We start from the raw sequence: 23,115 nt of genomic DNA, 5'->3' as shown, positions 1-23,115 counted from the left end.
TGATGATGGACACACCAGCTGGCGAAACCTCTGTTTTTCTCTCTCCTCTTGTAAGAATCACTGGGGGGATCAAGGAGATTGCCCCGTCCTCCTTTGCTTTCGGAGGCATTGCTTGTAGGAATGTGATGGATGCCACGCGGTGTGGACGCGGAGGATTTGGGCCAGCGCACTGACACATAACCCCCAGGCAGGCTCCTCAGCCACACTAGAGAAGCACACTGTGTTTTTTAGTTTGTCATGTTTGTCTTTATTCATCTTTCCGGATCTTGGTCCCCACCGCTAGCAACCACCCATCCCACCCCCAACTCCCATTGTCCTGAACACCCAGAGCCAAAAGCCTCTTTTCCTAGGTCCAGAGTCCTCTCTCCCACTGGGCAGAGCCTCAGTGTGGGAAAGGGAATCCCTGGCCCCCAAGGAGGTTTTCTCTCAGCCGCCCCCCGCCCCCCCCCCCCCACACCCCCTCACCCTCCTTCAGAACTGGCATGGCTCCTGCCTCCCTACCCCGGCCCCAGCCTCTCCAGCCTGGACTGGAGCATAAGCACACTGCTCTTTCTGGAGTTCTGGAGAGGAAGTGGGAAGACCGCCCTCCTCCATCAGAACAGGGGTTAGAGGAGCTCTCAGTCAAGGGAAAGTATGAGGAGGAAGAGGGACGCGCGGGGACTGGGCTGGGACTTCCGGTCTGTGAGGAAGGGAATAAGGCTTTTCGGCCAGTCGTCCTCGACGCACCCCAAGGATTCCAGGGTCTAAGGTTCATTCCGGGGTTCTAGCCAGTGTCCGTTGCATTGCGGCCGCAGACACCCGGGACTGCGGTGGAGCTCTGCTCAACCTAGGTCTAGTCGGGCGGCCTCTCGTTCCAGCAGGCTGCACAGCTCTAGGCGGCTCCGCCTGCGCTGCCGCGCACCGAGGCGGCCCCAGCTGGTGGCCTCTGCGGAAGGCTGCGCGTCCAGCGCCCGCAGCAGGCGCGGCAGGTCGCGCAACAGGCGGTAGCGAGGCAGGGCGCGCAGCGGCGGGGGGATGTCGCCCTTGGTGCAGAGGCGACTGAAGTAAGCGAGCAGCAGCGGGCGCGGGGCAGCGTGGAGCAGGGCGAGCAGGGGCGTGGCGCGGGGGTCGGGGCCGCGGGCCGGGCGAAGGCAGGCGCTGCTCCACAGCAGCAGCACCGTGCCCTGCTCCCGCGCTACGCGCGCCCGCGCGGCCCAGAGCCACGGCAGCGGGCCCACGCGCGCCACGTGCCTCCCCTCCCACAGGTCCACGATCACGTCGCGCCCGTCCCCCAGCGCTGCCCTCAGCAGTTCAGCCAGCGCTCCCACCAGGCGCCGCTGCGCCTCCGAGTCCGCAGCGTGCAGGAGGAGCACTGGCCGCGCTGGGCCCGGGCCTAGTGGCGGGGAGCAACAGATGAAGGGGTGGGGCCTGAGAGACTACTCAGCCCTCTCCTCCCCAGTCTCTCCGGATACCGAAGGGTGCTCGCCTCTCCGCCCCCGCCCCTTGTTTGCTCTGGGGGTTGGTACCAAAAGCAGCCCTAGCCTATGGGCTAATTAGATAAAGGCACCCCTTCTGAAAAGAGGGCTAGGGCTCCAGGCTGGGCGAGTACAGCGCAGGCTGGATTTCTGCCCCACTAGCCTTTTGTCCAGAGACTTAGTACAGTGACTATCTGTTCAGAGGGCCCTTTGCCCTGCCTTAACCATTCCTGCCCACTTGGGGGCCTGAGGATCCCTGCCTGGGTAACAGAGACTGGGTGCAGTGCAAAGAGCTCAGACGGGGGAGGTGAGGGGGCAGCTAGCCTCGGAGCTGGGCAGGTCTGACTACTCAGGTTACCCCCAGGTGAGCTTACCTGACTGTGGGCGCCGACAGATGAGGGCCAGAACAACACCCAGTAGGGTAAGGAGGGCCAGCAGTGTCAGGATCAAGAGCCCCAGGCGTCTGTAAGAGACTGAGTCAAGCAGGGTGAGGCCAAGCCCAGTTCCTCAGTGCCCAGCCTCCCTCTTACCTCCCCCTCCCCCAAGAACTCACCATCTGGACACAAGAGGTGCTTCCAGGCAAACTGGACATCTGACCGCCACACCTGAGGGCACAGAGTCCCCCAGCCCTATGAGCCAGGCATATTCTCCTCCCCGGGGAGCTGAGTGAAGTATGGAGCTGGGGGAGAGAGGAGTTCCCACTGGCTAGGGAATTCTTCCCAGGTGGGTTTGTGTCTGCTCCAGCTCCTGGCCTGGCACAGCACAGGTCAATGGTGGCAAACTCAAGTGTGACAGGGGCCAAACTCGAAAAGTAAACTCAAAGTTGACCAGGGCTGCTGTGAGCACCTGGAGAGCACAGGCCCTGACTGAAACAATCAGATGGCGCTGAGCTCCAGGCCATTGTCACCATGCCAGAGTGTGGACACCCGGCACTAGGTTTTTCTGATTTTTCAACAGAAGTGAGAAATCCAGCTTTGTTTATATATGTAAATGGTGGTAAGTAATTTCGATTCAAAACACTGTGCTGGCCAAACCAAACATTTTTGCAGAATGGATTTTCCACGGATGAGTGCTACCAGGGGAGTAGATGCCAGGGCTCTGTATGTAGAGTGAGAGTAGGTTTCCTTACCAGGACACAGTGCCCTGGCCTCAGGAAGGGAATGATGAGGTCTAGTGTCACTGGGCTTGAGCCCCGGGCCTGTAGAAATAAAGAGCAGAAAGGCTCTCCTGAGGGAGGTGAATCTGGCCCTGTGTGGCCTTGAGTCTTTGCCCCTGCTATTCCTCCCCACCATACCCCCAGTCCTACGAGGTTTAGGCCAAGTGCCACCTCTGACAAGAAGGCTTCCTCAGCCACTCCGGCTCCCACTGATCTTTCCCAGAGCTCAGCTCCTGCTGCAGTCAGGTATTTGTCAAACAGACAGACTCTGAGTGTGTCCTCTGTGCCAAGCCCTGAGGAAAGAAGGCGGGTGCGGACATTGTCTCTGTCCTCTAGCAGCTCACAAACCAGGGAGGCTGCCTCACTTTACTCTCCTGCACAGCTGAAGAGGTATCACAACATGTCATTGAAAAGAATGTAAGTTTTAGGGTCAGGAGACCTGAGTTCAGGCTTACCTGTTGCCTTTGTAGTCCCTAACTGTATGGTCTTTGCATGGAGGCAGGTTACCTCTCTTTCCTAAGCCTCGCTTTCCTCATTTTTATTTTTATTTTTTTATGTTTATTTATTTATTTTTTGAGATAGAGTCTCACTCTGTCGTGCAGGCTGGAGTGCACTGGCGCAATCTCGGCTCACTGCAACCTCCACCTCTTGGGTTCAAGCTATTCTCCTGCCTCAGCCTCCTGAGTAGCTGGGATTACAGGTGCACGCCACCACGCCCAGCTAATTTTTGTATTTTTAGTAGAGACGGGTTTTGCAATGTTGGTGAGGCTGGTCTTAAACGCCTGACCTCAGGTGATCTGCCTGCCTCAGCCTCCCAAAATGCTGGAATTACAGGCGTGAGCCACTGCGCCTGGCCTACTTTCTTTGTTTTTATGTGGGGGATAATAATCTTTATTTTACTGGGTTATTGAGAGCATCAAATGGGTATATGCACATGAATATCTTTTTAAATAAACTGCAATGTATATTCATTTATTGGTAACAGCTATTATTAGTCTGTGAACTCCTTAACTGTGTTATATACTTTTCTTGTATCTCCCAGAGCCTGCTACAGGGTGGGAACAATGCATACTAAATTGGACAGAATTTTAATTAAAAACTTTTTTTTTTTAGAGTCTGAGTCTCATGCTGTCACCCAGGCTGGATTGCAGTGGCATGATCATAGCTCACTGCAGCCTTGGACTCCTGAGCTCACACAGTTCTCCTGCCTCAGTGGGGACTACAAGTGTGAGACACTGCACCTGGCCATCTTAAGCGTGACTTGGTCTTACATACTGTGTTACTATCACCTGTCTGCTTGGGAGCCCTCATACAATGCAAAACAAACGTATAAGCTGCAAGTGAGCATTTAGGAAATAACTGTTTGAAAGTGCTAGTCATGCTTAGTCAGCTTGGTGCTGTGGTATTAAGGGTGTATTTGACTGTGGTTTTTATATCAGATACATGGAAGATAGTCGGATAAAGTGCTCCTAGTCACGTAACAGGTGAAATTTGTCAGTAGTTTACAGGATTGTGCAGAGCCTGTCAGCTGCATGGGCTCTGCCTCCTGGGATAGATAACTTCTGCACAGGTGCCTCGTGGAGGCAGGAGAGTAGTGGTAGTGGACAGCTGGGTTCAAGGGAAGGCATCAGTATAAAATGTTTTGTTAGGCTAGAGCAGTGGTCCCCAACCTTTTTGGCAACAGGGACTGGTTTCATGGAAGAAAAGTTTTACACAGAGGTTGAAGGGGTTGGGGTTGGGGTTGGGGGAATGGTTTCAGAATGAAACCACCTGAGATCATCAGGCATTAGATTCTCATAAGTAGCTCACAACCTAGATCCCTCACATGCACGGGTCACAATAGGGTTTGCTCTTTTTTTTTTTTTTTTTTTTTTGAGACGGAGTCTTGCTCTGTCGCCGGGGCTGGAGTGCAGTGGCTAGTTCTCAGCTCACTGCAAGCTCCGCCTCCCGGGTTTACGCCATTCTCCTGCCTCAGGCTCCGACTAGCTGGGACTACAGGCGCCCGCCACCTCGCCTGGCTAGTTTTTTGTATTTTTTTTAGTAGAGACGGGGTTTCACCGTGTTAGCCAGGATGGTCTCGATCTCCTGACCTCGTGATCCGCCCGTCTCAGCCTCCCAAAGTGCTGGGATTACAGGCTTGAGCCACCGCGCCCGGCCAGGGTTTGCTCTTATAAGAATCTAATGCAGCCACTGGTCTGACAGGAGGCAGAGCTCAGGCAGTAATGCTTGCTCACCCTCCACTCACCTCCTGCTGTGTGGCCTGGTTTCTCACAAGCCACCAGGTGGGTACTGGTCTGCAGCTCAAAGATTGGGACCCCTGGGCTAGACAACACCTGGATGTGGGAGGGCCAGTCCCTTGCCTCTGTTATTCCTGTAAATTCAGAAACTGAAAGGATAAGAAAATGCTCCCTTAACTTGCAGTGAGCTGAGATCGTGCCACTGCACTCCAGCCTGGGTGACAGAGCGAGACTCCGTCTCAAAAGAAAAAAAAAAAAGGAAAATGCTCCCTTGAGGAATCTACTGTCAGCAAGTCAGCTGAACAAAGGCTGATCACGTAAATAAAGTAAACCAGATGGTAGAAGTCAGGGATTTGTTTGTTTCTGCCTTCCCAGGGTCTATCTCAATGAGGTGACAAGGAAATTGAGGGCTGTGCTCTGAGCAATAGGACCTAGTGGGGGCGAGGCCATACCTGGCTGACAGTGTACACAGGGGGCACCAAAGTGTCCTGCCCCAAGCCTGGGCGGCTCCAGGCAGCACTGAAGGTGGCATGCATTCTTGAGGAGAAGTGAAGAATCAGCTGCTGGGCCTGGGTATCCATGCTCACATTCCAGGATGTGAGAGACCCTGTTTGGGGCAGGGTGGGGGTGTTAATAGGAGTTAGGCTTTGCGTGATGAATTCAGGGCTGGGCTGGGGTTTAGCTTGGTCACAGTTGGGTGAGGATGAAATGGGGCAGGGGTTCCCAGCAGAGTTTACTTATTGGCTCACCAGTCTGGTGGGGGCATTCAACATGGCTGCTGTTTCCAAAAGAGAACTGAGAAATACAGGAATGCAGGTTAGCAAGCTCCAGGCAATACCCACTGCCCCACATCTCTTCTCACCCATGGTTGTACCTTGAAGCAGAGCTGGGGGTGCAGATCCACCTTCTCCAAAACATACCACTGTGGGAGGAGAGAAGAGTTCAGCAGGGAGAAAATTCCTGGGCCCCAGCCCTGCCCACCCTGGTCCTGGGGGAACCTGTCCTCACCCCGTCTGACTCTTGAGCCGTGGCATTTGGGAGGTCTTTGCAAAGGGTATGCCAGTCTTGCTTCTGGCAGAGGGCAGCTTCCAGCTTCAGTGGGCAGCGGAGTGTCAGGGCCATGACCATCTGAGTGTGCTGGCTGTAGTCAGTGAAGTGCACTGACTTCCAGAAGTCTGAGCCATCTGGGCAGGTGGCAGGGTCAGTGGGTGAGGGTCAGCCCTGCTTCAGCCCCACCTTGCCACCCACATCCTGGGGGCAGCAGGAGATGATGTTTGTAAAAGTAACCAGTACTGTTCCTGGCCTGAACAGGTACTCAATCAATGAGCATCCCTTTCATTATCTTTCTTTTTCTTTTCTTTTTTGAGACAGAGTCTCACTCTGTCTCCCAGGCTGGAGTGCAATGGTGCGATCTCGGCTCACTGCAACCTCTGCCTCCTGGGTTCAAGTGATTCTCATGCCTCAGTAGCTGGGATTACAGGTGTCAGCCACCAAGCCCAGATGATTTTTGTATTTTTAGTAGAGATGGATTTTCACCATGTTGGCCAGGCTGGTCTCCTGACCTCATGAACTCCTGACCTTGTGACTCACCCACCTCAGCCTCCCAAAGTGCTGAGATTACAGGTGTGAGCCACCACGCCCAGCCCCCTTTCATTACCTTTCTGTTTTTTGTTTTTGTTTTTTGAGATGGAGTCTCATTCTGTCACCCAGGCTGGAGTGCAGTGGTGTGATCTCGGCTCACTGCAACCTCCGCCTCCCGAGCTCAAGTAATTCTCCTGTCTTGACCCCCTGAGTAGCTGGGACTACAGGCGTGCACCACCATGCCTGGCTAATTTTTTGTATTTTTAGTAGAGACAGGGTTTCACCATGTTGGCCAGGTTGGTCTCAAACTCCTGATCTCAGGTGATCTGCCCGCTTTGGCCTCCCAAAGTGCTGGGATTATAAGCGTGAGCCACTGCGCCTGGCCTCATTATCTTTCTATCCAGGGTCTCTCTTCTCTCCTTCCCAGGCCTCCATTCTGGCCAGCTCCTTGCTTCTCCCCCAACTCAAAATCTGCTTAGGGTTCTCTCAGAACCAGGAATGTCTTCCCCTCCTATCTCTCCTGTCTAAATCCTGCCTTTTTTCTGACCCCAGCTCAGATGCCACTTCCTCTAAGAGGCCTTCTCTGCTTACAATGGCCCTTCTCGGGCTTCTCCCTTTCCGGAGTTCTTACCCTACAGCCTAGTCCTTAACTATAACCCTGCCCTATAAGTTCTGTAGGCTGCTTTATGCGATTCACTTGTGTCTGAGTGTCCTGCCTCTCCTTGAGAACAACAATGTGCACACAGCACTTCAGCACCAGCCACTTTCACATGTAATATTTAACTCAGGCTTCACAAATGCTTTGAAGGCAGAGCAGGTATTGAGATTTTACAGATGAGGAAAATGAGGCTCAGAGAAGAACAACTGACAGAGCTGGGATGGGAACTGGGTCTTCTGGCCCATCGTCTTAGGACACCATCTCCTAGGCTTCATATTTCTGAACTTCTCACAGTGCTTCAGTGCTCAGTGCTCTCTGATCTATTGGCAAGCTGACTGGTAGACTTGGCAGCCCTTTTCCCCCACTGACTCCAGGGAAAGTACCTGTATGCCTTCTGGGGGCTTCCCCTAGCAAACGTGTGAAGTGTGGTGTGTGTGTGTGTGTGTGTGCATGTGCATGTGTGTGTGGGAGACAGAAAGAGAAAGGGAATGTGTGTGCACAAGGGTGCATGTCAGCAGCACTCACAGGCTTCCGGCCAGCTCTGGAAGGGACATTTTTTGCGCCTCACAGTGTCCTCTTGCAGGTAGGATGCCTAGGGTGACAGGGGAGCAGGTGGGGAGGGTCAGAGGAATGGCTTTTCCAATCTCACTCAGACCTAAAACTCATTCTGGCTTTACCTTACTGTGAGGCAAGCTGCCTGAGCTGGCCAGGCACCGAGCAGGAGGGGGCAATGTGGGGTGGGGGCAACGGTAGGGAGGAACTCCAGAGCATAGGAGAGGGATAAGCAAGTGAGGGGCTAATTCCTTTCCTCCTAAAGAGAACTATCCCCAGAAAGAAGTAAATCCTGAGGTCGCATTCCTGTTTTGGTCTTCTCTGGTCTCCACTCTCAGCCATCCCCAAGGCACCCAGTGCTCTGTGTTGGCTCCTGACTCTGGAATGCCAACATGCCCACCTGCTGTCCACCCTGGCAATTGCTCGTGGCTCTAGGTCTCTGCCATCATCCTCCCTTAGGTCTCCCAGGTGACAATTTCCCTTGCCTTTTCTGTCTAGTCCAAAGAAAACTTTCTGATATGTTCCTTAGACTTGTAAAGAGAAAAGGAGGACTGCCACAGAGGCCTAGAGGGGGCAAGACTTTTGGGGGCATATGGAACCCTGCAGTGGCCATGTATACACTCCTTCCTCAACTCCTCAGAACACACAGCGATGACAGCTGCCTATTCTGGCTCTGTGGGCTGAGGCCAGGTCTGGGCCAGGGAAAGCTGGGTTTGGATGGGGCTGAGGTTGGAATCACCCTAAGAAGGTCCAATGTTCAGCAAAACCCTTCTACCTCTGACCCTATGTGTGGCTCACAGCCAAACTGATGCCACTCTTCCTAAGCATGCCAGTAACACCCAGTCCTTTTTAAACCCAGTTTACTGGAGATATACTTGACCAACTGTGCCACCTTGGTGACTTAGGAACAGAGCCATGGACAGCCCACACCTTTTCCTTTGCTCACCTCTATGCACAGACAGGGCAGAAGGAATTCATAAGGCAGCTCTACAGTGTGGCCCCCAGACACAATTTTCTGTGGATGAAACAGCAAAGGAAGACAAAAGATGCCTGAGAAAGAGCATAGGCACATAGACAAGGGAAGGACAGCGCTGGGATCTTGGCCAACACATCCTGTTTTTCCTCTTATATGAGATACCTCTTCTCCGGATAAATCTCTCAAAGGTTGTCTGCTTAGTAATCTAAGCATTAGCTCTATGTGCTCTAGGTAGAGTTGCGGGGAAGGAGACAGGGAATACATTCCTTTATTGTGGCCCTATTGTATGCCAGGGTGTGTGGTGAGTGCTAGAAGCATTAAATCAATTCACTCCATGCTAGCATCACAGTGAACTTATGAGGTATCCTCACCGTTATAAAAATGATGAGCTGAGGGTCTCAGGGGTACAGCAGCAGTCCCTGCAAATGGTACCAATTGTATACAATGGCATCCATGACAAAGGGAGGTTGAGGTGGGATGTTGGGGCCCAGGTTGGGAGAATGGGGGACATATCATTCTCTGAGTGGCAGGAACAAAGGGAGGGAGATGGAAGGGTACCAAGACAGATGTGACCATTTTGTTATGTTCTCAAACAGTACAACGTCTTAGGGGAACTGAAAAGGCTTTTTTAATTTTTAATTAACAATTATTTTCTCTTACTTGTCACTAACTTAAAGCTCAAGAAAAGGCTTCTTAATGCCTGAATCACACTGAGGATCCTCTCATTGGGGGTGAATACCACACTAATTTCTCTGCTCATTCATGGTTATTCAGGTCTGCTCCAGTTCTCTGCCTGCCTTTCCTGTTCTTCCAGGTGACAAGGCCCTCTGCCCTTTCTGTCTAGTCCAAAGAAGTCTTTCTTTTAATTTTTTTTTTTTTTTTTTTTTTTTTAGCAGCAGGGTTTCACTATGTTGCCCAAGCTGGTTTTACACTCCTGGCTTCAAGCAATCCTCCTGCCTTGGCCTCCCAAAGTGCTGGGACCACAGGTGTGAGCCACCATGCCATGCCCAAAGAAGTCTTAATGATAGACCCTGCAGCTTGTAAGGAGGTCCTGGACAGTTACCATCCCTTTCTGGGCCTCAGTTTCCCCATGTGTACAATGGGTGGCCTCTGTTGCTAGCACTGTGTGATCGGGCTTTTTACAGGGGATGACACGCCATACCTGGATATCATAGGGACTGCTCAGCTCCTCACACTCCAGTGCCCACTGGTGACAAAGACGCACACTGACCTCAGGGCCTGAAGGTATGTTCACCCGAATAGCCCGGGCCTCAGGCAGCAAATCAAAGGAGAACTCGGGCCCTGGGGAGAGGAAGGACTCAGTGGCCTTGTCTCTTGGCCTTAGCACCTCACCACTCAACTGAACCCATCTCCTGTTGTACCCAGTGCCCACCTCCATGCCTTTGAGAGTCCAATCTGGGAAGACTTTCCCATGCTTCTGGATCCGAAGGTTGGGTCCTTTTAGAGCGAAGTCCCTTGTGGGAGATGTCTGGGGAGGGGATGGAAATGTGATGGCTCTTCTCAGACAGGCGACGACTAGGCAGCGGCTTCCTCTAAAGGCAGAGAACAAGGTTGGCCTCGGGCCAGGAATCAGGAAACCTGGCTTCTGTTTCTGCCTCTGGAACCTGAGGTACTGTGGCAGTTGCTCAAACTCTTTTGGCCTCCCTAGCTGTGTAACAGACAGAATACTTCATCTCCACACTTTCTGTCTCACGTGGCTGGAGAACCAAATGAGAGGCCAGAAAGCAAAGGTCTGTCGGGCATCGGGTAGGGCTGGAACTGAAAGGGAGAGTACCTGAGCAGGTGCTGGCATCTTGTGTCTCCTACAGAAATTGAATGTGGAAGACTTTTTGGATTTCTGTACCAGGAGGTGGAAGAAGCCCCACTGAAGAACTGTGCAGGTGGGGACATACTTACTATCTAGCCTTCATTACCCCCTCCCCTACCTGGAGATATGGCCCAGTGTTAGATAGTAAGTCATTTTATTTTATTTTATTTTATTTTTTTTTTGAGGCGGAGTCTCACTCTGTCGCCCGGACTGGAGTGCAGTGGCCAGATCTCAGCTCACTGCAAGCTCCGCCTCCCGGGTTTGCGCCATTCTCCCGCCTCAGCCTCCCGAGTAGCTGGGACTACAGGCGCCCACCACCTCGCCCGGCTGGTTTTTGTGTTTTTAGTAGAGACGGGGTTTCACTGTGTTAGCCAGGATGGTCTCGATCTCCTGACCTTGTGATCCACCCGTCTCGGCCTCCCAAAGTGCTGGGATTACAGGCTTGAGCCACCGCGCCCGGCCTTGTTTTATTTATTTATTTATTTTGAGACAGAGTTTCGCTCTTTGTTGCCCAGGCTGAAGTGCAATGGCACGATCTCGCCTCACTGCAGCCTCCGCCTCCCGAGTTCAAGTGATTCTCCTGCCTCATCCTCCCGAGTGGCTGGGATTACAGGCATGTGCCACCATGCCCAGCTAATTTTGTATTTTTAGTGGAGATGGGGTTTCTCCATGTTGGTCAGGCTGGTCTCGAACTCCAGACCTCAGGTGATCTGCCCACCTTGGCTTGGTGGGATTACACGTGTGAGCCACTGCGCCCGGCCTGATAGTAAGTCATCTTAAATCAAGGAGGGTAAGGATGTCAAACTTCTTTAGTCTTGAAAATTACGATGCAATCAAGAAAGGATTAATTTCTTAAGCAGAGAAAAAGCTATATATACAAAGATACTCATTTTAGCATTCTTTTATTTGTCTCGCTCTGTTGCACAGGCTGGAGTGCAGCGGCGCCATCTTGGCTCACTACAGTCTCCGCCTCCCTGCTTCAAGCGATTCTCCTGCCTCGCCCCCTGAGTAGCTGGGACTACAGGCACCCGCCACCACGCCCAGCTAATTTTTTGTATAATTAGTAGAGATGGGATTTCACCATGTTAGCCAGGATGATCTGGATCTCCTGATCTTGTGATCCGCCTGCCTCGGCCTCCCAAAGTGCTGGGATTACAGGCATGAGCCACCACACCAGCCTCTGCCTCTCTCTCTTTCCTTCTTTCTTTCTCCCCTTCCTTCCTTCCCTCCTTCCTTCCTTGACAGGGTTTTGCTCTGTCACGCAGGCTGGAGTACAGTGGCACAATCACTGCTCACTGCAGTCTTGAACTCTTGGGCTTAAGCAATCCTCTCACCTCAGCCTCCTGAGTAGCTGGGATTACAGGCATCCGCCATCACGCCTGGCTAATTTTTGTATTTTTAGTAGAGATGGGGTTTCACCATGTTGACCAGGCTGGTCTCAAACTCCTGACCTCAGGTGATCTGCCTGCCTCGGCCTCCCAAAGTACTGGGATTACAGGCATGAGCCACTGCACCCAGCCCTGTGGCATTATTTCTAACAGCAAACATTTAGAAAAATTAGACACTGCCAGTTCTTTTTTTTTTTAAGACAGGGACTCACACTGTCATCCAGGCTGGAGTGTAGTAGCACTATCTTAACTGACTGCAACCTCCACCTCCTGAATTCAGGTGATCCTCCCACCTCAGGCTCCCAAGTAGCTGGGACTTCAGGTATGCACCACCATATCCAGATAATTTTTGTATTTTTTTTTTTGTAGAGATGGGGTTTTGCCATGTTGGCCAGGCTGGTCTCAAACTCCTGGACTCAAGCGATCCACCCACCTCAGCCTCCCAAAGTGCTGGGATTACAGGTGTGAACCATCACACCTGGCCCAGAAACTGCCTTTTTTTTTTTTTTTTTTTTTTTGGAGACGGAGTTTTGCTCTTGTCGCCCAGGCTGGAATGCAATGACACGATCTCGGCTCACTGCAACCTCTGCCTCCTAGGTTCAAGTGATTCTCCTGCCTCAGCCTCCTGAGCAGCTAGGATTACAGGTGCCCGCCACCACACCCTGCTAATTTTTTATATCTTTAGTAGAGACGGGGTTTCACCATGTTGACCTGGCTGGTCTCGAACTCCTGACCTCAGGTGATCAGCCTGCCTCAGCCTCCCAAAGTGTTGGGATTACAGGCGTGAGCCACTGCGCCTGGCCTAGAAACTGCCAATTCTTAAGCAATGTAAGGGCATTCAGTATGTACCAGGCACTGAGCTGAGCAATTAAAATATAGAGTAAGAAAGAAGATCCGGCTTTACAAATAAATGTTAATAACAATAAATCCATAGCTTTTAATTCCAAGAATCTCAGCTGAAAAAAATACCGTCATAAAATTGTACAATTGGATTCATGAATATCAGTCATAGAGTGCTATTTTAGGATAATCCAAGTCCCTGTTGAGGTTACAACAAGACAAATACCTGTTCTAGTGAGTCCCACTTGCTCAGCCTAGGCGGTCGCTCAAAATGTTCTCTTTACTGAGAATGGCCCAAGGGCCTGTTTCTCATACCTGAGCGACCTGACAGCAGATGTTGGCACAAACAGTGGGAACAGTGCCAGACTCACACACACCAAGGCTTTGTGGAGAAGAGGGCCCACCAGGTGCGGCAAGGGATATGGGCAGAACTTCCTGGGAAAGATGGAAGGGAAAGCAAATGATAGGGACTAAGAAGGTCCCTCCTACCTCAGACAAGCTGGATTTGAGGCCAAGCTCTGTCACTTACATCCTGGAAGTATGACTTTGGGGATTATAGGACCTGTCTAAGGATCAGTTGACTTTGGGGATTATAGGACCTGTCTAAGGATCAGTTTCCTCATTCATAAAGCGGGTCTGTTATAAAAATCAAAATAGTAGTGCATGGGAAAATGTCTTGTGAAGTAGAACATACCATAAAATAGGAAGGATTACTGATAGAAGTATCAGTAATATTACTGATAGAAATGAGGGATCAGTTAAGGGGAGGAACCAACATATACGGAGCACCTGGAGATTTACCCATGTTTCTCATCTAATCTTCCTTACAGATCAGAAGCAACATTGCCTTTAGTGTACAATCATTTCTACTGTGCTACTACCCCTCAGAAACTGAGGGTCAGTTGGAGGGGTTAGGTGCACAGTCTGAGGCCACACGGGAGTCTGGCAGAACTGCAACGTGAATCCAGGCTTGTCATGATTCCAAACTTTTTCCTTGATATTGTGCTACTTCCCACGTTGGGAACCGAAAATTAGAATGGAGGGCTTGCTGGGCATCTGGAGAAATAGTGGGCGTGGGGAGGAGCAATGGGGCAGGAAATGCGACTCACCAGTGAAACTGTCATCCTGAGGCACAGGGCCCAGTAGGGAAAAGAAAGGAGAGAGCTATTATTAGGACGGACTTCCATAAGGAGCATTCTTGGGGTCTTCGCTTCAAATCAGCGAATTCTGAGTCCCATAGCTAATAGCCCATACCCTCTGGCTCTTACCTTCCCAGCTCCACCCTGTCCAGGCCCTCAGCACAAAGGACCTTGGCTACCCCTTTGAGATTATGTAGAGGACACATCGAAGCTGCCACTAGAGCGCAGGGACTGCAGAGGTAGCACAGGGCGGGCAGGGGAGTGGGGAGCTTTATGGCTGTGCTAGGCAGGTGTCCCTACCTGGCAGTAGCACCTTACCATGTGGGAGGCCAGAGGACAGCGGGTGTTCCAGTGGGGCAGGTGGGGACAGCCAATCCCAGCAGAGTCAGAGAGGTCGATGACTACCAGGAGGAGAGGCAGGAGCAGGGCTGCCGGTCTGAAGCTCCCCATGGGCTTCTGTACAATTAGGGCTCCCAGAACATGGCTGCATGGCCTGAAGGTGGGTGGCAGGGCCTTGCTGTGCAGCAGCGAAGAACACAGTACCAGCAGGAGCCCTCGCCCCAGCCTGCCGTGGCCCCGCCCTGCCTGAAAGCTCCTCCTTGATCCCAACCAGCCAGCCAGGCCACATTCCTTCCCCTCCAAGTGGAGGGACTGAGGAAAGCTTGTGCCCCCCAAAACCCTACTGCCCCCCACCTGAAAGACAAGGGGCTCCTGCTGTGACTGAGAAGTAACAGGAAAGGGACTAGCATCAGGTTGGGGGACGCACCCATTTCTTAGCACCTCCTACTCCTGAAACACACTGCAGATCTGACCCACCCATCAGCACACTGTTAAACTTGTGTCTCCCAAAGACATGTGCTTCACCCCCTCACTTAGAGAATTAGCCGAGCTCTTAAGCACTACTCAGCACTGGGTGCTGGAGATACAGAGGTGAGTGAGGCACCATTTAGAGTGGGGAGGAAAAAAGCACTCTAGGATGCATGTGAAACCCATATGTACCCTGGCTTCCCACCTGGTTAACTCTCAGGACTACAGCCAAGTTCTCTCTACCCATGAGCCTGGTCCAGCTCTTCTAGGCAAAGGGCTCCATACCAAAGGGGCCTCTAGCTTCAAGGACCCACTAGTCAGTACAGCCTGCTCAGGAAGCCCCAGAGCTCATAGCTGAGCCCTGGAGTGGAGGGAGTGGGCCCCACACACTGACCTGATTTCCTGTGGTTTCCGGTGCTGGAGAAAGGCTGACGAGGCTCCATCTTTGTGGGAACCCTCCCCATCATCCCACAGCTTCCTCCCACTCATGGAGCATTTGAGCAGCTTTAGCCCTCACCTTGGTAACACACACACTGGAAAGAAAGTTGGGGGCACACCTACCAGGTCAAGGATCTTTTTTTTTTGAGACCAAGTCTCACTCTATCGAGAGTATTTTTAGGCTGGAGTGCCGTGGCGCAATCTCTGCTCGCTGCAACCTTCCACCTCCAGGGTTCAAGCAATTCACCTGCCTCAGCCTCCCGAGTAGCTGGGAGTACAGGCGCCTGCCCTGTGCCTGGCTAATTTTTGTATTTTAGTAGAGACAGGGTTTCACCATATTGGCCAGGCTGGTCTTGAACTCCTGACCATGTGATCCTCCCACCTTGGCCTCCCAAAGTGCTGGGATTACAGGCGTGAGCCACTGTGCCTGGCAAAGGCATCTTGAGATTGTTATTGTCCCCCTGCAACTCAATCTAGACCACCTTTCAGTGGTCTAACCACAGCCTGCTTTCGACCAATTCTATTCTTGTGTTTAGGTTCATTGTCTGAAGGCTGCATCCTACCCATTATCCTAAAAGTACCCTCTAGCTTTTTGAGTTCATGAAAAGATAAAAACTCTTATCCTTTATGTTTCTCCAAGCCTAGTAAGGAAGGAGACCATTACTACTCCTGCTGCCCTCCTCCCCCAACCTTGCCTAATTCACAAGACAGGAGTAAAGACAGAAAGAAACAAAAGTAAGATAAATAGCCAGACAACCTTGGCACCACCACCCGGCCCTAGGAGTTAAACAAAGTAATAATAATAACATAAACCCCTGGCCTAAACGACTTGTGTTATCTGTAAATTTTATTCGGCTCCCGGCCGAATAAAAAACTTCTTCCTTCTTTAATCTGGTGTCGGAGGAGTTTTGTCTGCGGCTCGTCCTGCTACACTAACAGTAGGAGAAACATAGGGGGAAGTATGTGCTGTGTAATTGAATAGATGTCATGATATGTTTCATCTATGTAGTTTATCTGTTTCACACTTCACAAAACACTTTCATATTTAATCCTCCTAACCCTGTGAGACAGGTAAGTGATAATTATTGTTTTCATTTCATTAAAAGAGAGATAAGAAAGCAGAGGGATAATGACTTGGACAAGGTCAAAGTCTATAGCCCAGGGAGCTGCACTTTTGCTAGGCCCTCGCAACTCAATTCTCTCTCTTTTTTTTTTTTTTTTTTTTTGAGACAGACTCTCACTCTGCCACTGAAGCTGAAGTGCAAATGGTGCAATCTCAGGTCACTGCAACCTCCACTTCCCAGGTTCAAATGATTCTCCCACCTCAGCCTCCCAGCCTGGCCTCCCAAAGTGCTGGGATTACAGGCATGAACCACAGCACCTGGCTTTTTTTTTTTTTTTTTTTTTTTTTTTTTGAGATAGTCTTGCTCTGTTGCCCAGGCTGGAGTGCAGTGGCGTATTCTTCGCTCACTGCAAACTCCGCCTCCTGGGTACAAGAGATTCTTGTGCCTCAGCCTCCCGAGTAGCTGGGATTACAGCTGTCCACCAGTATGCCTGGCTAATTTTTGCATTTTTAGTAGAGACAGGGTTTTGCCACGTTGGCCAGGCTGGTCCTGAATTCTTGGCCTCAAGTGATCCACCTGCTTCGACCTTCCAAAGTGCTAGGATTATGGGCATGAGCCACTGTGCCTGGTCCCAATTCTCTATCATCCAATGGTCTTCCCTCCCACAGCCTCATCTTCCTCTGTTCTTGGAACCCAAAAGGGTCTGCCTGACACAGACCCTAACACAGTATGCCTTTTGGCCTTGAAGCCCTTCTCTGCAAACAAACAGTAAGATCTGAAAAGAGGAAAGGGTGGTTTGGCCATACTAAAAATAGGTTAGAGAACCTTCCCCCAAATTCTACCTAACAGTGGTTTAGATCTATATGAATAATGAGGTATTTTTTTTCTTTTCTTTCTTTTTTTTTGAGACAGAGTCTCACTCTATCACCCAAGCTGGAGGACAATGGTGCAGTCACCACTTACTGCAGCCTCAACCTCCTGGACTCAAGTGAATCCTCCCTTCACAGGCACATGCCATTTTGCCTGGCTACATACAGGGTCTGGCTATGGTGCTCAGGCTGGTCTCAAACTCCTGGCCTCTGGCAATTATCCTGCCTCAGCTTCCCAAGGTGCTGAGATTACAGGTGTGAGCCACTGAGCCTGGCCAATAATGAGTTTTCTTTTATTATTATTATTATTTTTTCTGAGACGGAGCCTTGCTCTGTCACCCAGGCTGGGGTGCAGTGGTGTGATCTCGGCTCACTGCAAGCTCCGCCTCCTGGGTTCATGCCATTCTCCTGCCTCAACCTCCCGAGCAGCTGGAACTACAGGCGCCCGCCACCTTGCCCGAATAATTTTTTGTATTTTTAGTAGAGACGGGGTTTCACCCTGTTAGCCAGGATGGTCTTGATCTGCTGACCTCGTGATCCGCCCACCTCGGCCTCCCAAAGTGCTGGGATTACAGGCGTGAGCCATCGCGCCCTGCCCAATAACGAGTTTTCTAATGCTGGAGGCATGAAGTGAGAAACTTGGTTCTATTCTAAAACAATCCTTCTTCTTTATCCTTATCTTCTGATCTCTCACAGATAAAATATTGGTTAATTGCTCCTGGTTAAGGTATGGGAGGAGAAGCAGAAAAGAAATGGAGGCGGGGCGCGGTGGCTCACGCCTGTAATCCCAGCACTTTGGGAGGCCGAGACGGGAGGATCACGAGGTCAGAAGATCGAGACCATCCTGGCTAACACGGTGAAACCCCGTCTCTACTAAAAATACAAAAAAATTAGCCTGGCGTAGTGGCGGGAGCCTGTAGTCCAGCTACTCAGGAGGCTGAGGCAGGAGAATGGTGGGAACCCGGGAGGCGGAGCTTGCAGTGAGCTGAGATCGCCAGCACCGCACTCCAGCCTGGGGGACGACTGAGCAAGACTCCGTCTCAAAAAAAAAAAAAAGAAAAGAAAAGAAAAAGAAAGAAATGGAGATAGGCAGGAAGGGAGGGAGGGAGGGAGGAGGGGAGGGAGGGAGGGAGGAGGGGAGGGAGGAAGAGAAGAAGGAAGGAAAGGAGGATGGGAGGAGAGAAGAGAGGGAAAGAGGGAAGAAAGGGAAGTAAAACAGCATTCCAGAACCCGCTGGAAAAGTAAAAGGAATAAAGGTGAGGAAGAAAGGGGGGAAAAGAAAAGGAGGTGTGCATTTTATTTATTGTCTTGCTAGTTTACTTATTTATTGTAAAGACTGTTCCAAAAAGTATTTAAAGCAAGAAGCACAGGGTGAATTCTGGCACAACCTAGGGAGGGGGAGAGATGGGATCAACATTTGCTGAAATCCTACTATCAGGCTCTGAGTCATGCATTTTGCCCAGTTTATTTGTACTACAACCCTTTTTTTTTTTTTTTTTTTGAGACGGAGTCTCGCTCTGTCGCCCGGGCTGGAGTGCAGTGGCCGGATCTCAGCTCACTGCAAGCTCCGCCTCCCAGGTTTACGCCATTCTCCTGCCTCAGCCTCCCAAGTAGCTGGGACTACAGACGCCCGCCACCTCGCCCGGCTAGCTTTTTGTATTTTTTTTTTTAGTAGAGACGGGGTTTCACCGTGTTAGCCAGGATGGTCTCGATCTCCTGACCTCGTGATCCGCCCGTCTCGGCCTCCCAAAGTGCTGGGATTACAGGCTTGAGCCACCGCGCCCGGCACTACAACCCTTGAGTTGAGTCCCATTACCCCATTTTACAGACTGTGAAACACTCAGGAAGATTAGGTAAAGTCTAAACACACACACCTAAGAGCTGAAGTCAGTCCCTCACTTGCTGATCTCTCTCCTAGGATTACGCTGTGGAGTTCCTCCCCACCCTTGCCCCCACCCCACATTGCCTCCCCCTCCTCGATGCCTGGCCAGCTCAGGCAGCTTGCATCACTAAGGTAAAGCCAGAATGAGTTTTAGGTCTGAGTGAGATTGGAAAAGCCATTCCTCTGACCCTCCCCACCTGCTCCCCTCCCTCCAGGAAGCCTACCTGCAAGAGGACACTGAGGGGCAAAAAATGTCCTTTCCAGAGCTGGCCAGAAGCCTGTGAGTGCTGCTGACATGGACCCTTGTGCACACACATCCCCTTTCTCTGTCTCCTACACACACACGCACACACACAACACACTTCACACGTGTGCTGGGGGAAGCCCCCAGAAGGCATACAGGTACTTTCCCTGGGGTCAGTGGGGGAAAAGGGCTGCCAAGTCTACCAGTCAGCTTGCCAATAGATCAGAGAGTGCTGAGCACGGTAGCACTGTGAGAAGTTCAGACATATGAGGCCTAGGAGATGGTGTCCTAACAGGATGGGCCAGAAGACCTGGGTTCCCATCTCTGCCAATTATTCCTCTCTGAGCCTCACTTTTCTCATCTGGGACTCACCGCTACGTCTTCCTGGCTCTTTCTGCCAGAACACACTACTTGGGGAGATCAGAGCGTTTCTGGACCCTGTAGTTCACAGAAGGTACTAAACTTAGCAGTGTGATACAAATTGGCAGGGTTAACAATGTAAAGAAAGAAATGAAATTGTTGGAAAGAAAGGAAAGTAGATCTTATAATGAGTTACCAGTGGTTAGACTCATAGGAGAGTTGGGATTGTTTGGCAAGTGTCAACAAGGGAGGAGTAACTGTGGCTGGAATAGGAGGTAGCCAACTGGAGTAAAGGCAATAAAGGTGTGTTGTAGGGCTTCAGCACAGAGGCCCTGTCTTCTTGGCAGGTGGCTAAGGCCTGTTTCACCTGTGGTTTGTGTCAAAATGAGCTGACCAAGACTTCATGATTAATAGCCTTTACTTGGGGACAAAGCCAGGAGCTCAGGAAGTCCTGGCAGGCCCCTGCACATGTTTAGAGTGCACTGTGGGGACCTTGGGCAGCCATTTTTCTTGTCACTGCCTTATCTGTGCATGAACTCTGGTCAGACCACGGAGCAGCAGCACCAGGTTCTTCCTGTAATGGCAAATTCCTAATGTCTACTGGGGCAACTCTGCTTACTGATAGGGAACCCTGGGCAGGAAGGCTCACCAATTAGATCAATGTAAAACAAGAGTGGGCAAGTATCCCTTCTTTACTTCTGCTCTTCCAGAAGGATCTACCTCCAGAATTCTGAGGCAAGAAATTATTGCTGAGAGGTAGAGACTCCCAATCTCAGTGAGGAAGCCAACACTGCTCATCAAGGGAAGGCATTCTGTTACTCATTAAACCCCTACTATGTAGCCTGTTCATACATATTATCTAAGCCTCACAACAACCCTGGGAGTAGCTAAAATGATGCCCATGTGTCAGATCAAGAACAGAGGCTCAGGAATCTTGCACAAGGCAAAAGTTAGTAAAATGCCTGGCTGGAATTCCCACCTATGGCTGTCTAATATAAGAAACTGTTGGCCAGGCACGGTGGCTCACGCCTGTAATCCCAGCACTTTGGGAGGCCGAGGTGGGTAGATCACTTGAGGTCAGGAGTTCGAAACCAGTGTGGCCAACATGGTGAAACCCCATCTCTACAAAAATACAAAAATTAACCGACTGTGAGCAGAGGTTGCAGTGAGCTGAGACTGTGCCACTGCACTGCAGCACAGGCGACAGAGTGAGTCTCAAAAAAAAAAAAAAAAAAAGAAGAAACTCTTCATTCCATTATACCACATTGCCTTTCTCATGGCCTAGATGATCTCTAATAGTCCCTTCAACTCCTATATTCTCTAATCTTGTAAAGATCAGGAAATAAGTAACCATCTTTCACATTTATATAATGATACATAGTTTATAAAGCACTTTCACAATATTTCAAGCTTTTTTTTTTTTTGAGACAGAGTCTCATTCTGTCGCTCAGGCTGGAGTGCAATGGCGCTATCTCAGCCGACTGCAACCTCAGCCTCCCGGGTTCAAGCAATTCTCCTGCCTCAGGCTCCCAAGTAGCTGGAATTATAGGCACCCACCACCATGCCCATTTGTATTTTTAGTGGAGACGGGGTTTCACCATGTTGGCTAGACTGGTCTCAAACCCTGACCTCAGGTGATTTGCCTGCCTCGGCCTCCCAAAGTGCTGAGATTACAGGTATGAGCCACTGCGCCTGGCCACCTTATTTGATCTTTAAAACAATCTGTGAAATAGGGAGGGTTGATTTTAGTCCTGACTGGTAGACGCATTGGTACTTGAACATATCTTCTGATTCAAATAATGTTTTTTCTACTAAATCAAGATACAAGGGAATCTTGTTTGCTTCAGGGAACACAACGATGAGGCAGGAAAAGGTGATAGGAAAGGTCCACAAAAGCAAAATTCCAACCACCTAACAAGTAGAAAACTAACATAAACCAAATAGTTTTGGTTTGCATTGTTGACAATAATTTTCATAATGGGTCTTTGACAGTACTCTAAGTCCATAAAGTACCATTCCAATAACCAAGGAAATTTCAAACTATTTGCATCCCAATTATTTAAAAATGAGCAATCTGTGTCTGGTGCACATACTAACCCCATTATCCATACATTTCCATCTACTACTGCTCTCCAAATTCTATCTCTACTTCAGTTTGGTTCTATCCTCTGTGAAATACACCTTGACTTTAGTTTACAATAATTGTCTCAAGAATTGCATGTGAGGCTGGGTACAGTGACTCACATCTGTAATCCCAGCACTTTGGGAGGCCAAGGCAGGATGATCACCTGAGGTCAGGAGTTTGAGACCAATCTGGCCAACATGGTGAGACCCTGTCTCTACTAAGAATACAAAAATTAGCCAGGCATGGTGTCACACGCCTGTAATCCCAGCTACTCAGGAGGCTGAGGCAGGAGAATCACTTGAACCTGGAAGGGAAAGTTGCAATGAGCCCAGATTGAGCCACTGTACTTCAGCCTAGGTAACAGGGCAAGACTCTGCCTTAAAAAAAAAATTAGGCTGGGCACGGTGGCAGGCTCCTGTAATCCCAGCTACTAGGGAGGCTGAGGCAGGAAAATCACTTGAACCCGGGAGGCGGAGGTTGTAGTGAGCCAAGATTGTGTCATTGCACTCCAGCCTGGGTGACAGAGTAAGACCTTGTCTCAAAAAAAAAAAAAATTAAAAGAATTGCATGTTTTTCACTTCCTATGCAGTACCTAAAAGCAGTAAAATAAAAACTCAGAGAAAGAATTCATGTTCCTTGAAGGAACCAGAAAGCTCATGAATTACCATATTAACTGGGCCTTAAAGGATAATAAAGCAGTATAAAAATAGAAAAGGGAAATTTTTAAGCAAAGGAAACTGGGAAACCATGAAACTTATATGGGATCTGTAAGAGGTTTAGTTGACTAAGTGTGAGACTGGGAATATTGGGAGATAACGCAGGACTGGTGGATTGGGACAACTTTGGAAACCTCAGAGCTTAAGGCATTTAAGTTGCACCAAAGATCATAGTAGGGACTTAATGATCATGGAACAGATGATCCAGAGCTGTACTCTTGGTATACTCACCTGAACAAAGGGATGCAGGAAGAGGAATGGGTATAAGGCAGAAAGGCAAAGGTCTGTTTGGGACATATTTATTTCGAGATAATTAGGACATCTAGAGGAAGAGGTTTTAGAGTGGTAAGTAATGCCAGCCAAGCACGATGGCTCACACCTGTAATCCAAGCACTTTGAGAGGCTGAGGCAGGAGAATCGCTTGAGCCTGGTAGGTAGAGGTGAGCCAAGATGGCACCACTGCACTCCAGCCTGGGTGAGGGAAATGAAACCCTGCCTTAAAAAAAAGAGGAGCCAGGCACGGTGGCTCATGCCTGTAATCCCAGCACTTTCGGAGGTTGAGGAGGGCGGATCATGAGGTCAGGAGATCAAGACCATCCTGGCTAACACGATGAAACCCCGTCTCTACTAAAAATACAAAAATTAGCCAGACATGGTGGTGGGCGCCTGTAGTCCCAGCTACTTGGGAGGCTGAGGCAGGAGAATGGCATGAACCCGGGAGGCGGAGCTTGCAGTGAGCCGAGATCGCACCACTGCACTCCAGCCACTGCACTCCAGCCACTGCACTCCAGCCTGGGTGAT

The 23,115-nt window shown here is 50.4% G+C and overlaps 1 protein-coding gene across 2 annotated transcripts; it reads right to left on the bottom strand.

Moving 5' to 3' along the window:
- Positions 1-223: 223 nt before the first annotated feature.
- On the bottom strand, positions 224-15,265 carry IL17RE (interleukin 17 receptor E). 2 transcript variants are annotated; one of them, XM_030927758.1, is made up of 14 exons: positions 14,128-15,265; positions 13,780-13,795; positions 10,008-10,167; positions 9,777-9,916; positions 8,585-8,653; positions 7,612-7,678; positions 5,856-6,031; positions 5,722-5,769; positions 5,597-5,642; positions 5,300-5,454; positions 2,584-2,652; positions 2,008-2,059; positions 1,829-1,927; positions 224-1,372 (listed from the first exon to the last, which is right to left on the bottom strand). In XM_030927758.1, exons 2-14 carry the CDS (start codon positions 13,792-13,794, stop codon positions 822-824), a joined length of 1,647 nt encoding a protein of 548 aa, XP_030783618.1. In that variant the 5' UTR covers position 13,795; positions 14,128-15,265; the 3' UTR covers positions 224-821. The 2 variants fall into 2 exon arrangements, with proteins under 2 accessions (XP_030783618.1, XP_030783615.1); XM_030927755.1 differs by lacking the exon at positions 13,780-13,795.
- Between the last annotated feature and the right edge of the window lie 7,850 nt (positions 15,266-23,115).

The sequence above is a fragment of the Rhinopithecus roxellana genome, chromosome 1 (genome assembly GCF_007565055.1).
Source record: "Rhinopithecus roxellana isolate Shanxi Qingling chromosome 1, ASM756505v1, whole genome shotgun sequence".
NCBI lineage: Eukaryota > Metazoa > Chordata > Mammalia > Primates > Cercopithecidae > Rhinopithecus > Rhinopithecus roxellana.
The sequence above is the reverse complement of the archived record's forward strand: the minus strand, read 5'-3'. Positions and strand labels throughout refer to the sequence as shown.